Here is a 10,952-nt window from a genome sequence, read left to right as displayed (position 1 = left end):
CTTCACTGATGAAAGTGTATCCTCTCCACCTTTGGAGAGCGTTAATAAATCAGGCCCTGTGTCACTGTGTCACACAGGCTTCCATATAGAAACTAAAAATGATAATTTTATTGGTTAGTATAGGTTGGTACACTGTTATCAAACGTACACGATAGTGTGATCTCCCTAATTATTATAATTTGCTTTAATGTCTGAGATGTGTAACTTTCTCTCTTTGCCTTCTACATCACTGATCACATTCCGCGTGCCATTCCCTCCTGACCTCGGTATGCCAAACAATAAACCTATGACCATTTTACAAGGCTGACGCCCAATCCGGAATTATCTTTTGGAATTCACAGCAAAAACAATACACATCTATTTACAAACTGTTATTCACAATGAACACTATTAGTGCATTCTCCAAAATGTTGACTGGATCAGGGTAAACTAAAGGGAATACGGGAAAAATTATATTTGTAAGACCAGCAACCATGCAAAAACTGGTGACATCAACAAAACCCAACATCTTTATCCAATGCCTAAATCTTCAAGGTTCCTATACTGATTAGATGGAAACTATTACATTAGATATTGGCAAAAAAACATAATTTGGCAAATATATTTTTTTTTTATTTATAGGGGATCGCTAAGTCACTAATCACTACAGCACAATGCTTTGAGTATTACAGTATTTTCATAATGGTTACAGGATCACCCGCAACAATCACTCTTAATTTACATCTATAGGCTTAGCTACAAATCACTGTTCCATTACAGATTCTAGCAATATACAACTACCTACATATAGCTGTGGATCACTTGCACTAGTGATTCGAAAAATCACCATGGTCCTTAGTCGAAGCTTGGGACTGCAAATAAAGATATTTTCCTGGCCCAGTAAACATAATTCCTACCATCCCGTCTCCTAAGAGCTATGGGGGTGCCGGGGTATGGATATAATACAATAATTATTATTATTATTATTAAACAGGATTTATATAGTGCCAACATATTACGCAGCGCTGTACATAAATAATTCTCCTTAGGGCTTCTTTAAGGTGAGGAAAGAAGACTACACATCAACAACATACATCATAACACATTCATGAATGCGGTGGAATCAGAACTTCAGCAATGATATAGCTTGCACTAGATATTGTGGGAGTGTATACCCCTAACCACCTATTGTTCCATAACTAAATAGTTATCCTAGCTTTTTACTAAGGCCATGTCTGTGCTATCAACTGAGCGGTGTTGGTTACACAGTCCCACCACTGCATCCACAATATTAACAGCACAGATAATAATTGGTAATGTGTGAAGATATCATACCCATACAACATTGTAACAAAATCACAGAGCTTTTATTTTACTGAACAGGGCTCTTTACACTCATGTAGTTAAATGAAATGTTTGATGAACTCTTGATTTATAATGTTATCTAATTAATGATGTAACTGTGATGTAATGTTTATGGTTTGTTATCAATCCATTGTAATATGAAGAAAAACCACAAGGTGGAGCAATTTTTACACTTTAAGACAATGGTCGCCCACCTTTTGGACCTCTAAATTAATCGTTTTAAATCCAAGAATATGATTTTTTTTTTTTAAAAAAAGACTAATACATTTGTGAAATAATGATCAGAGAACTTCCATTTTAATAATATGAAATGCACCTAATAAATATAACAAAATGATAAATGCTTATGGAATCATAACAAAATCTTTAAGGTTAGTTTAATTATTACAAAATAATTAAAACTTATTTAAGTATTACACATTTTTAGTGTGATATTTGTTTCTGCTTGTTTGAAAAAGTTTATGAATTTTTGGCTCCAATGACATTACTGCAAGACGAAAGAGACTTTTTTTGTGGAGCCGAGACTGGTACCGAGTTATAATTGCTGTGACAGATGAAAATGTTTTTTCACAGTGTCCAAACTTTTCTGCGGACCACTGGTTGGCAAACGCTGCTTTATTGGATTACTTTAGTGAGGAAATGAGAATTACACCCAGCATACAGGGCATGAGAAGTAGTACTGTGCTGCCACCAGACATACAGAATAAGGATAGATACTGAGAATTACACCCATCATACAGCCATACAGAATAAGAACAGATACTGAGAATTACACCCAGCATACAGGACATGAGAAGTAGTACTGTGCTCCCACCAGACATACAGAATAATGACAGATACTGAGAATTACACCTGGCATACAGGACATGAGAAGTAGTACTGTGCACCCACCATACATACAGAATAAGGATAGATACTGAGAATTACACCCAACATACAGGACATGAGAAGCACTACTGTGCTCCCATCAGACATACAGAATAGGAACAGATACTGAGAATTATACCCAACATACAGGACATGAGAAGTAGTGCTGTGCTGCCACCAGACATACATAATAAGGACAGATACTGAGAATTACACCCAGCATACAGGACATGAGAAGCAGTACTGTGCTCCCATCAGACATACATAATAGGAACAGATACTGAGAATTACACCCAACATACAGGACATGAGAAGTAGTACTGTGTTGCCACCAGACATACATAATAAGGACCAATACTGAGAATTACACCCATCATACAGGACATGAGAAGTACTACTATGCTGCCATCAAACATACAGAATAAGGACAGATACTGAGAATTATATCCAGCATACAGAGCATGAGAAGTAGTACTGTGCTGCCACCAGACATACAGAATAGGAACAGATACTGAGAATTATACAGGAGACATAGTACTGTGGAGAGTCCATACTTACTGAATAATAACAGTTTCTCAGAATTACCCCTAGAATACAGGACATGGAAAGTACTATGGGGCTACTATCATACATACAGAATAAGGACAGAGAATAACACCAAAGGCATAAATGAACATTTTCCCCGGAGTTCAGCTTTAAGATGAATTTACAAGGCTGGGAGGGCAATTTGAAAAATAAAACAGAAAAATTTCATATCTGCCCTTACATGTGGTGAATTAAAAAGAAATAATTTGTCAAATGGAGACATTGGGCCGGATTTATTAAAGCTCTCCAAGTCTGGAGAGGATACAGGTTTGCTGGATCACCTTGGAGAGCTTTAATAAATCAGGCCCTGTGAAGTCATAGAATGTAAATAGGTTTTGTCAACAACAACTTCCTTTTGATGTTGTTTCTTCTCTTTCAAACGAAGTCTGTGGTTTACAGATCTCCCCATCCTCAGTGTGCACAGTACTGATATGTGTAGATTCTTCCAGTTGTATCAGTATATGTCTGGCTCTTAGATATAATCATATATTCCCCGTAAAGAGAGAATGTTGCATTTAAAATGTGTTAATATGAATACACAGGATTTATATAGCACCAACATACTATGCAGCGCTGTACAATTAATGGGAGTTGTTGTAAATGTTAACACAGCGCATTGTATATGATAGAATGTGACGGCATGAACTGCGCATTGGTAACGGTAATTGTTTTCATGCCTTGCCACACTAAGAAAGGATTGTCCAGCCCTAAAAAAGATTTACATTCAGTTCCTGCTGTGCCCATTGGACCGGAAGTGATGAGAAAAACACCTAATGGTACCAAAAAATTAAAAAATAGTGTTATGCACTAATGTCCTGCATTAACATGGTAATTTAAACTCAATGGGTGTTGTTTTAAACGTCTCTTACATGTAACATAACATAATAAAGCAGAGGAGTCAGCCCTGACGATTTAAATGAGGTAGACAAGCCAGGTTCACACTTCCGTTAGTTTGTTAATAAAGCTGAGTGAAATGAAACATAGCCGACTGCTGAAGAAGTTCATCGCGCTCTGATAGGTGGTTCATCCCTGCAGAACGTCGCGTGCCGAGTGCGTCTAAAAACAATTACTTGCCCAGTCTGCTGTAGCTAGGATATTACAATCTGCAGTTCAGAATTGCTCATGTGTCTTCTGCACTTTCATTACAGAGAAACGGTGATGGAACCATTTTGTTGAAGATCAACCTATCAAATTCTACGGATGTTCTCCGGAAAAATGTCTGCCGCGCTGGGGATAAAGTTATGAACTCGTGCCTGCCCTCTAGTGTTTGGCACTTATGACAGGTACACAGACTTCTGTATGAGCAGACTGCGCTGCCGGGAGACATCAGAGATGAGATGGCCGGGGTGTCTGCACAGAGCCGGGGCTGGTCCTCACTCTGTAGGCTTTATCTAAGGCTTCATGCGGTCAGACCGAGCTCCGGGCGGGCCTGTCATGGTGAGTAGCTGACTAATAGGAGGAAGGGGTATGGGAGAGGCCATACAAAGTTCATGAGACTGCAGCCATCTCTGTCTCATCATTGTAACTAATTCAAGCATTGTCCCTGGGTACCTTTGTGGCTACTCATATACTAAATATATTATCCCCCTTACACTCTATAGGCTCTGTTTATAAAACAGTGAAAATGACATTCACTGAAACATTCACCAAAACATTCACTGGTGGAGACTCAATTACTCCCATTGAAACAAAAAGACCTGGAAGATTCTCCACCAGGGAATGTCAGATTCCCTCTTTTATAAATAAACCTCAATGTGTTATTACTCCATTGTACTCCATACATAATACAATCTGTTCCATTATCTCCCCAGGATAATATTGTATAAATGTTAGATTTCAATAATAGTGAATGTTTATTACATGATAAAAAGTACCAACCTGTCCTAGGGAATGTGCCGATGTCCGGGGCTAGAATAGGTCTGTGTGTCCGGATATGTTCAGACCTCCAATGCTAGAAATCTTATTGTAAATCATTGTTTATATAAAACCATGGGCCCGGCATTGTGCAATGATTGCAGCGTCTAGGGGTATCTGCTGCCCAAACTCCTCCATAGACTTACATTCAACTGCTCATAAATGCTTGTCCTATGACGTATAATGGCTTTACAGATGATTGTAAGGCCAGGGAATTGTACATGAGGCCTTGCTGAATGTAAAACAATCTTTTCCAATTATTTATCTATAAATGCCTGTACATGAGTTTGCAAATTTCTGAAAATGAGCTCTCTCTCTCGCTCCCCCTTTCTTTCTCTCTCCCACTCTTTCTTTTTCTTTCTCTTTCCCTCTCTCTCCTTCTTCTACTCTCTCTCTCCTTCTTCTCTCTCTCTCTCGCTCCTTCTCTCACTCTCTCTCTCTCGCACTCCTTCTTCTCTCTCTCGCACTCCTTCTTCTCTCTCTCGCACTCCTTCTTCTCTCTCTCGCTCCTTTTTCTCTCTCTCTCTCTCTCTCTCTCTTTCCCTTACTCTCTCTCATGCAGTGTAATGTTTTTTGGGGTACAGTTTACCTGAATGTGTTGAAACATGCTGTGCCCTACTGAAACATTAAACTGCAATGTATATATATATATATATATATAAAAATCTCCTTCTCAAGCCCTTGGTAACTCATTTGCTGCCACACACAACCAATCATATTTTATTTATTACTGAAAGATAAGGTATACAATTTTAGTTTGAATATACTCCATGTCTCTGGGGCAGTACAGAACAGTTTGGTTAAAGTAGAATTAATTCAACCATATGAATTGTTTCCCAAAAGAAAGTTTATGTTAGAAATCAGTGTTCTCCCCTTTTAGCTGAGCGCACAACCCGGCACGTTTCAGTAACCACCCAGCTGTTTTAGGGTGATTACTGAAGAGTTGGGTCACGATACAGGGGCTACCTGTTGGAATCTTTAGGTAATTAAACATGATTGCATTTACAGGTATTTATTAAGAGGGGAGTGATCTTTATCTTCTTAGTGATTTTTGATTTCTGAACTCTTGGGATTATGTTTTTCCTGTGTGTTGGTGTCCTCATTTCAGGCTGCAAAACAACAAAATTTGAATATTTTAAAAGGGGTGGTTCTTATCTATAACTTTGTATTAGGGCTGAGCTGGCACCATCCTTAGTGGGTAGGATGGACAGATGGTTTGTATATCACATCTGCCTTCTCTGCATACTCCATATACAATCCTGGCGCCTGTACGATTCTGAGAGTAAGTGCTGGGTGATGTGATGATATAACGCCTGTTCATGTGCTTCGGAAATATGTTATCTATACCTCACCAATGGCAAACAAAAAGAAGACTGCTGAACGTAGTGCCTGTATTCCAGTGTATCCAACTACAACAGAGTTACTCAGATCTGAGACAGCTTTTGGCTGTAACACACAATCGGTTAAGGTTCAATGACAAGAAGTTGTCCGGGTCAGACATCATTCTGTCTCGGGGCTACTTTGGAGCAGCTGTGGGAGGAATTCATTGCTCAGGTTATATCCTTGAAGTAAATCTATTCTGTGTTGCTGCGACCATTCAGATCGTCTTGCTGTACAAAAAAATATATAAATGTTTTCCTCTCTATCAACAGTTACCCACAATATAGTAATTCTGATACTGGACCCACCCACATTTGCTATGTAAAAAAATGTCCTATAGTTCTAATGACAGAGCACATTAACTCTTAAATATAATGTAACAATTTTTGGCTAATTATGAAGCCAAGAGGGTTGCTAAACTGAAGACTGATTAATCCTCTACTCCAGACAACCAGTATAAAAATATATTATTACACAGTTTATATAGCGCTAACATATTACGCAGTGCTGTACAAAGTCCAAAGTCTTGTCACTAGCCGTCCCTCTAAGGAGCTTACAATCTAATGTCCCTACCATAGTAAAATATCTTTTATAAATTCTAAGGTCATTTTTTTGGGAGAAGCCAATTAACCTAACTGCATGTTTTAGGAATGTGGGAGGAAATCCGCACAATCACTGGGAGAACCTACAAACTCCATGCAGATAGTGTCCTGGGCGAGATTCGAACCTGTGACCTACCGCTCCAAAGGCCTCAGAGTGCTAACCTCTGAGCCAATATAATGTTTTGTTTCTGGCTGCCCTGTTTTAATCCCTGAAAGTAATGGATGTCCTAGCTTGTAATATATTTGTAACTCTTTAGATGTAAATAAATCTTAGCAGACTCCTTGTCTGTAGATTGTCACGTTAATTTTATTGACACTGTAAACCTATGATCATTTTTTCTATGAAATTATAAATTGTGTCGCAATTAAATTTTTTTTTTAGTAGGGATTATGCCACACTGCTTGTCTTGTATAGAAGAAACAAATGCCTGCACTAGGAGGTCTCTTAATGAATCTGATTTTTTTAAAGCTTTCCAAGGCTGGAGAGGATACACTTTCATAAGTGAAGCTAAGTGATCCAGCACACCTGGCCCAGGATTAAAAACATTTGCTTTTTGCTTATTCCATTGCAATCCATTCCAATCTGTTCCAGGTTTACTGGATCACCCAGATTCACGGATGAAAGTATAACTTGTAGAGCTTTGTTAAATCAGGCCTAAGGACTCCAAAATGATTGAATAGGCCTTATTAATTAAAGCTCTCCAAGCCTGGAAAAGATATACCTTCATTGGTGAACCTGGGTGATTCAGAAAACCTGGAATGGATTTCTGTCTATTTGTTATAAAATATTTTTTAATCTTGGACCAAATCCATTCCAGTTTGCTGCAACACCCAGGTTCCCTGATGAAAGTATATCTTATCCAGGCTTGTAGAGCTTTAAAAAATCGACTGTTAACCAGAAGCTGTGCTCCATGCTGCTAGTATGACCAGCCTCCAAAGATTGGTCCATTGCTTTTGTCATAGGGGCTTGGGGAAGTAATGATGGGGTACAGATAGTGACTCAAATCATTGTTTTCTCCTAGGCAGAGACCAAATGGCTGTTACCAATGGCTGTTGGCTTGGCATGGAATCCCATGTTGGATGTATGAATAATTATGATGTCTTTACATTGGTCAGATAAGTGACCACTTAAGAGATCTTGAACTTGGGTTAGGTTGGAACTAGATGTCTTTCAACATTTTTCTAAACACATTTATGGGCATAAAGCAAAATTTTAAAGCAAAGCAGCCTTGATTTCTTAATTATAAATTTGCATTACTAAAGGATTTACACTATTTCCCAGCTCAAGGTGCTCAATCTGTTCTATTTACATGCACTTTCCTTGAAATTGCTAAATGTGTTTTCAGCCATCATAATGTATGTATGTGTTATTTATATAGGTATACACTCATAGGTGTTATTTTACAAACTGTGTTCATCTGAAATACACGCGGTAGTCAAATAGGAGCATGCAAAAAAAATTAACTAAATAACGTTTTATGAGTATAAACAATGCATCACACATAATGTAAAAGAAGCATCAGTACGTGCTACTTATAGTGTTATTATATGGATATAACTGGTAACCCTTAACTTCAGTGTGTGAACGCCTGCTACTGTCACCTGTTTCTTTGTTTCTCCTTCTTGATTTTCACGCTGGGGAATTTATTTTCTTTTTTATGACTGTAAATGCCACATCAAGCACTTTGCTCTTTTGGAAGAAGAAAGGCTTTGTTTTCAAAGCTTTTCTTTAGACTGTTAAGTGCTTATTCTGCCAGTTTAGCTCTTTTAAATGTCATATTTTTTGAAAATAGATGAAAAAAATGTTTCAGAAAGAGAGAGTCTCATAATGTCTGGGATTGGTTTACTGATTTCTGATGCTTTGTTTGTGTATTGTTATATATATTGACCCAAATTTTCAGTTACCACCCAAAACAGCCTGGTGGTTACTGAAAAGTGCTGGGTGGTTATATCTATCTATATATACACACATACACACACTGTGTGTGTATATAAAATAATTTATTCACAAATGTATGTTAAACAACACACAACAGATTCCACCTTTATCATTATTTAATCAAATAAAATGGGGAAACCATGTGTGAAAAACTAAGTACATGTTATGATTTATTGGCTTGTACTTAAAGTATTTGTTTTCTGTATGACTTTTTCAGTCGTTTGTGGAGGAATTTTGTCCCACACTTTTTATAGCATTGCTTCAGTTTATTAACCTTTGCAGGCATTCAGCTCTTTTATAGATCTTATCACAGCATTTCAGTCGGGTTGAAGTCCGTACTTTGACTTGGCTATTGTAATCCCTTGATCTGGTTCTCTTTTTAGTGTTTTTGTTATAGGTTTGGGGTTTTATCACACACCTGAATGCACCAGACCAGCAAACTTCTAAAACCTAATAATTCTTTTGTAATAATAAGGGTGTACTTGTTTTTTTTTCCACGTGGTTCACGCTGGTATTGCATTTTTACCAGAAGTTGTATTCAGGTGGTCAAATTCCATTAAAATATCCACCAAAACCTATAAACATATAACTATATTTACAATGCAATTATAGTATTAGTAATAAACGTTACCAAACAATTCTCCATTGGTAGAGATTTAAACATTTCAGAATAATATGCTATATACCTATCATGCTGTATCAAATCCTTTATTGTATAAACATTACGAATCTTCCTAGTCCAATGTTTAAAATATTCTAATGAGGAAGGGCACTTTGTATGTGTCCTGTATCATGGATCTTCATTTATCATCCTGTATCCACCATCCCTGAGGATAGCTGTTGTTGTACAGCACAATCATTCTTTTAATATACCCAGAGATATCAAAACAAATTTGCAAATATAAGTGCTTTGTTTTTGTTACATGTGCTTTTATTATTGTATCTATTGCCCAGTAAGCATTGTGATATTTACATGTAGTCTGTCTACATCTGCCCTGTAACTGCAGATCAGTACTGGGAAAAGGAAACACATCTGCTCAGAGGAACTTTTGGAATCCGTTTCCTCGGTGCCTAATAAATTATATGCTTTACTATGCTCATGTAATCCCTGGAGATTGGACTGCTAAATGGAAACACTCTATGGTTTTATCTCGGTTTCCCTCCAGACAAGTAATAAAATACCTTCCTTCCTTTCATTTGTCCCACCATTGACCAATAGTTTTTGCTGTCAGCTGCCAGGCAGTATTTCATCCATTGTTTAATCAGTCCAGACCTTTCCATACTGTTAGGGCACTCTTTTCACTTATTTGTTTTTATCTATATATCTGTATTTATCTATCTATCCTTTTTCATTATTATTTTGAATACTATGTTTCCATCTAAAAGAAATGCCAGTTTTTTTATATACTCTAAAAATTACTACAGCTTTTACATTCAACCCACGTCAAAAAGAAGTTTCTACTAACAAAATAGTCACTTTATTGCAGATCTGAATGTGAACAGCATTTCTTCAAGCCTCATCTCCCACGTATATGATTTATAAGACAAAAACATCTGCCGTCATTAGCAAAACAAGCAGATAATCATTTTTTTGCATTCCATTAGTCGTTTGCATTTTTCAATAAGTTTTCTTTTTCATTGTGTATGATCACTAATGATTAATGTATGTGTTTTATTTATTGTATGTACTTTTACCATTTGCGACAGCTTTATATGTAACAACAAAACTGGCTGCTTAGCTGATTATAGAACATTAAGATGTTGATGGCACCTTTTTTGCCAGCGTCCTATTATTTGATGCTTACCTAAATATTTGGAACAAATTCATAGTTGCTGTAGAAAAGTTAATGTATCTCGAAGTTACAGAAATCTTTATTTCTTCCTTTTGTATGGATGTAGTTACTCTCAGGTCAATTCATTCAAGCCCTGGTTAAAAACTGATTTGTGTATAAGTTTTATTTAATATCACATTTGTCATACATGTGGTATGTTCTTCACCGGTTTCCCCTTGGTTGAATTTCATTTCACTTGTGTACCTTCAGAACAATCTGAATCCACAGTTTCCTCATTTCCAGGTCTTCCACAAGGCAGACAATTGAAGGATTTTCTTCAAACACAGATTTCTGAAACTCAGCCTGGATAAAACCAAACTTATTATCCCCCCCCTCCTCAAATTCCAAATCTCCCCCTGACTTACTCCTATCCCCCCCCTCCTCAAATTCCAAATCTCCCCCTGACTTACTCCTATCTGTTAACAACACAGTCATTCGACCCTCCCCTTAGTCATGTTATCTTGGTGTCTCCTTTGATTCTGCCCTCAC

At 37.3% G+C, this 10,952-nt stretch overlaps 1 protein-coding gene across 1 annotated transcript in view; it reads left to right on the top strand.

The window, feature by feature from the left end:
* Positions 1-4,082: 4,082 nt before the first annotated feature.
* The window catches only part of SLC30A9 (solute carrier family 30 member 9), a gene marked incomplete in the record, with an annotated part of 41,411 nt that continues 34,541 nt past the window's right edge, over positions 4,083-10,952 (top strand). Inside the window, 1 exon segment of the mRNA XM_072406272.1 lies at positions 4,083-4,233. Within this exon segment, the coding sequence (XP_072262373.1) occupies positions 4,134-4,233 (100 nt within the window).

This window comes from Pyxicephalus adspersus, chromosome 3, assembly GCF_032062135.1.
Source record: "Pyxicephalus adspersus chromosome 3, UCB_Pads_2.0, whole genome shotgun sequence".
NCBI lineage: Eukaryota > Metazoa > Chordata > Amphibia > Anura > Pyxicephalidae > Pyxicephalus > Pyxicephalus adspersus.
This window is presented reverse-complemented; position numbering and strand designations above follow the sequence as displayed.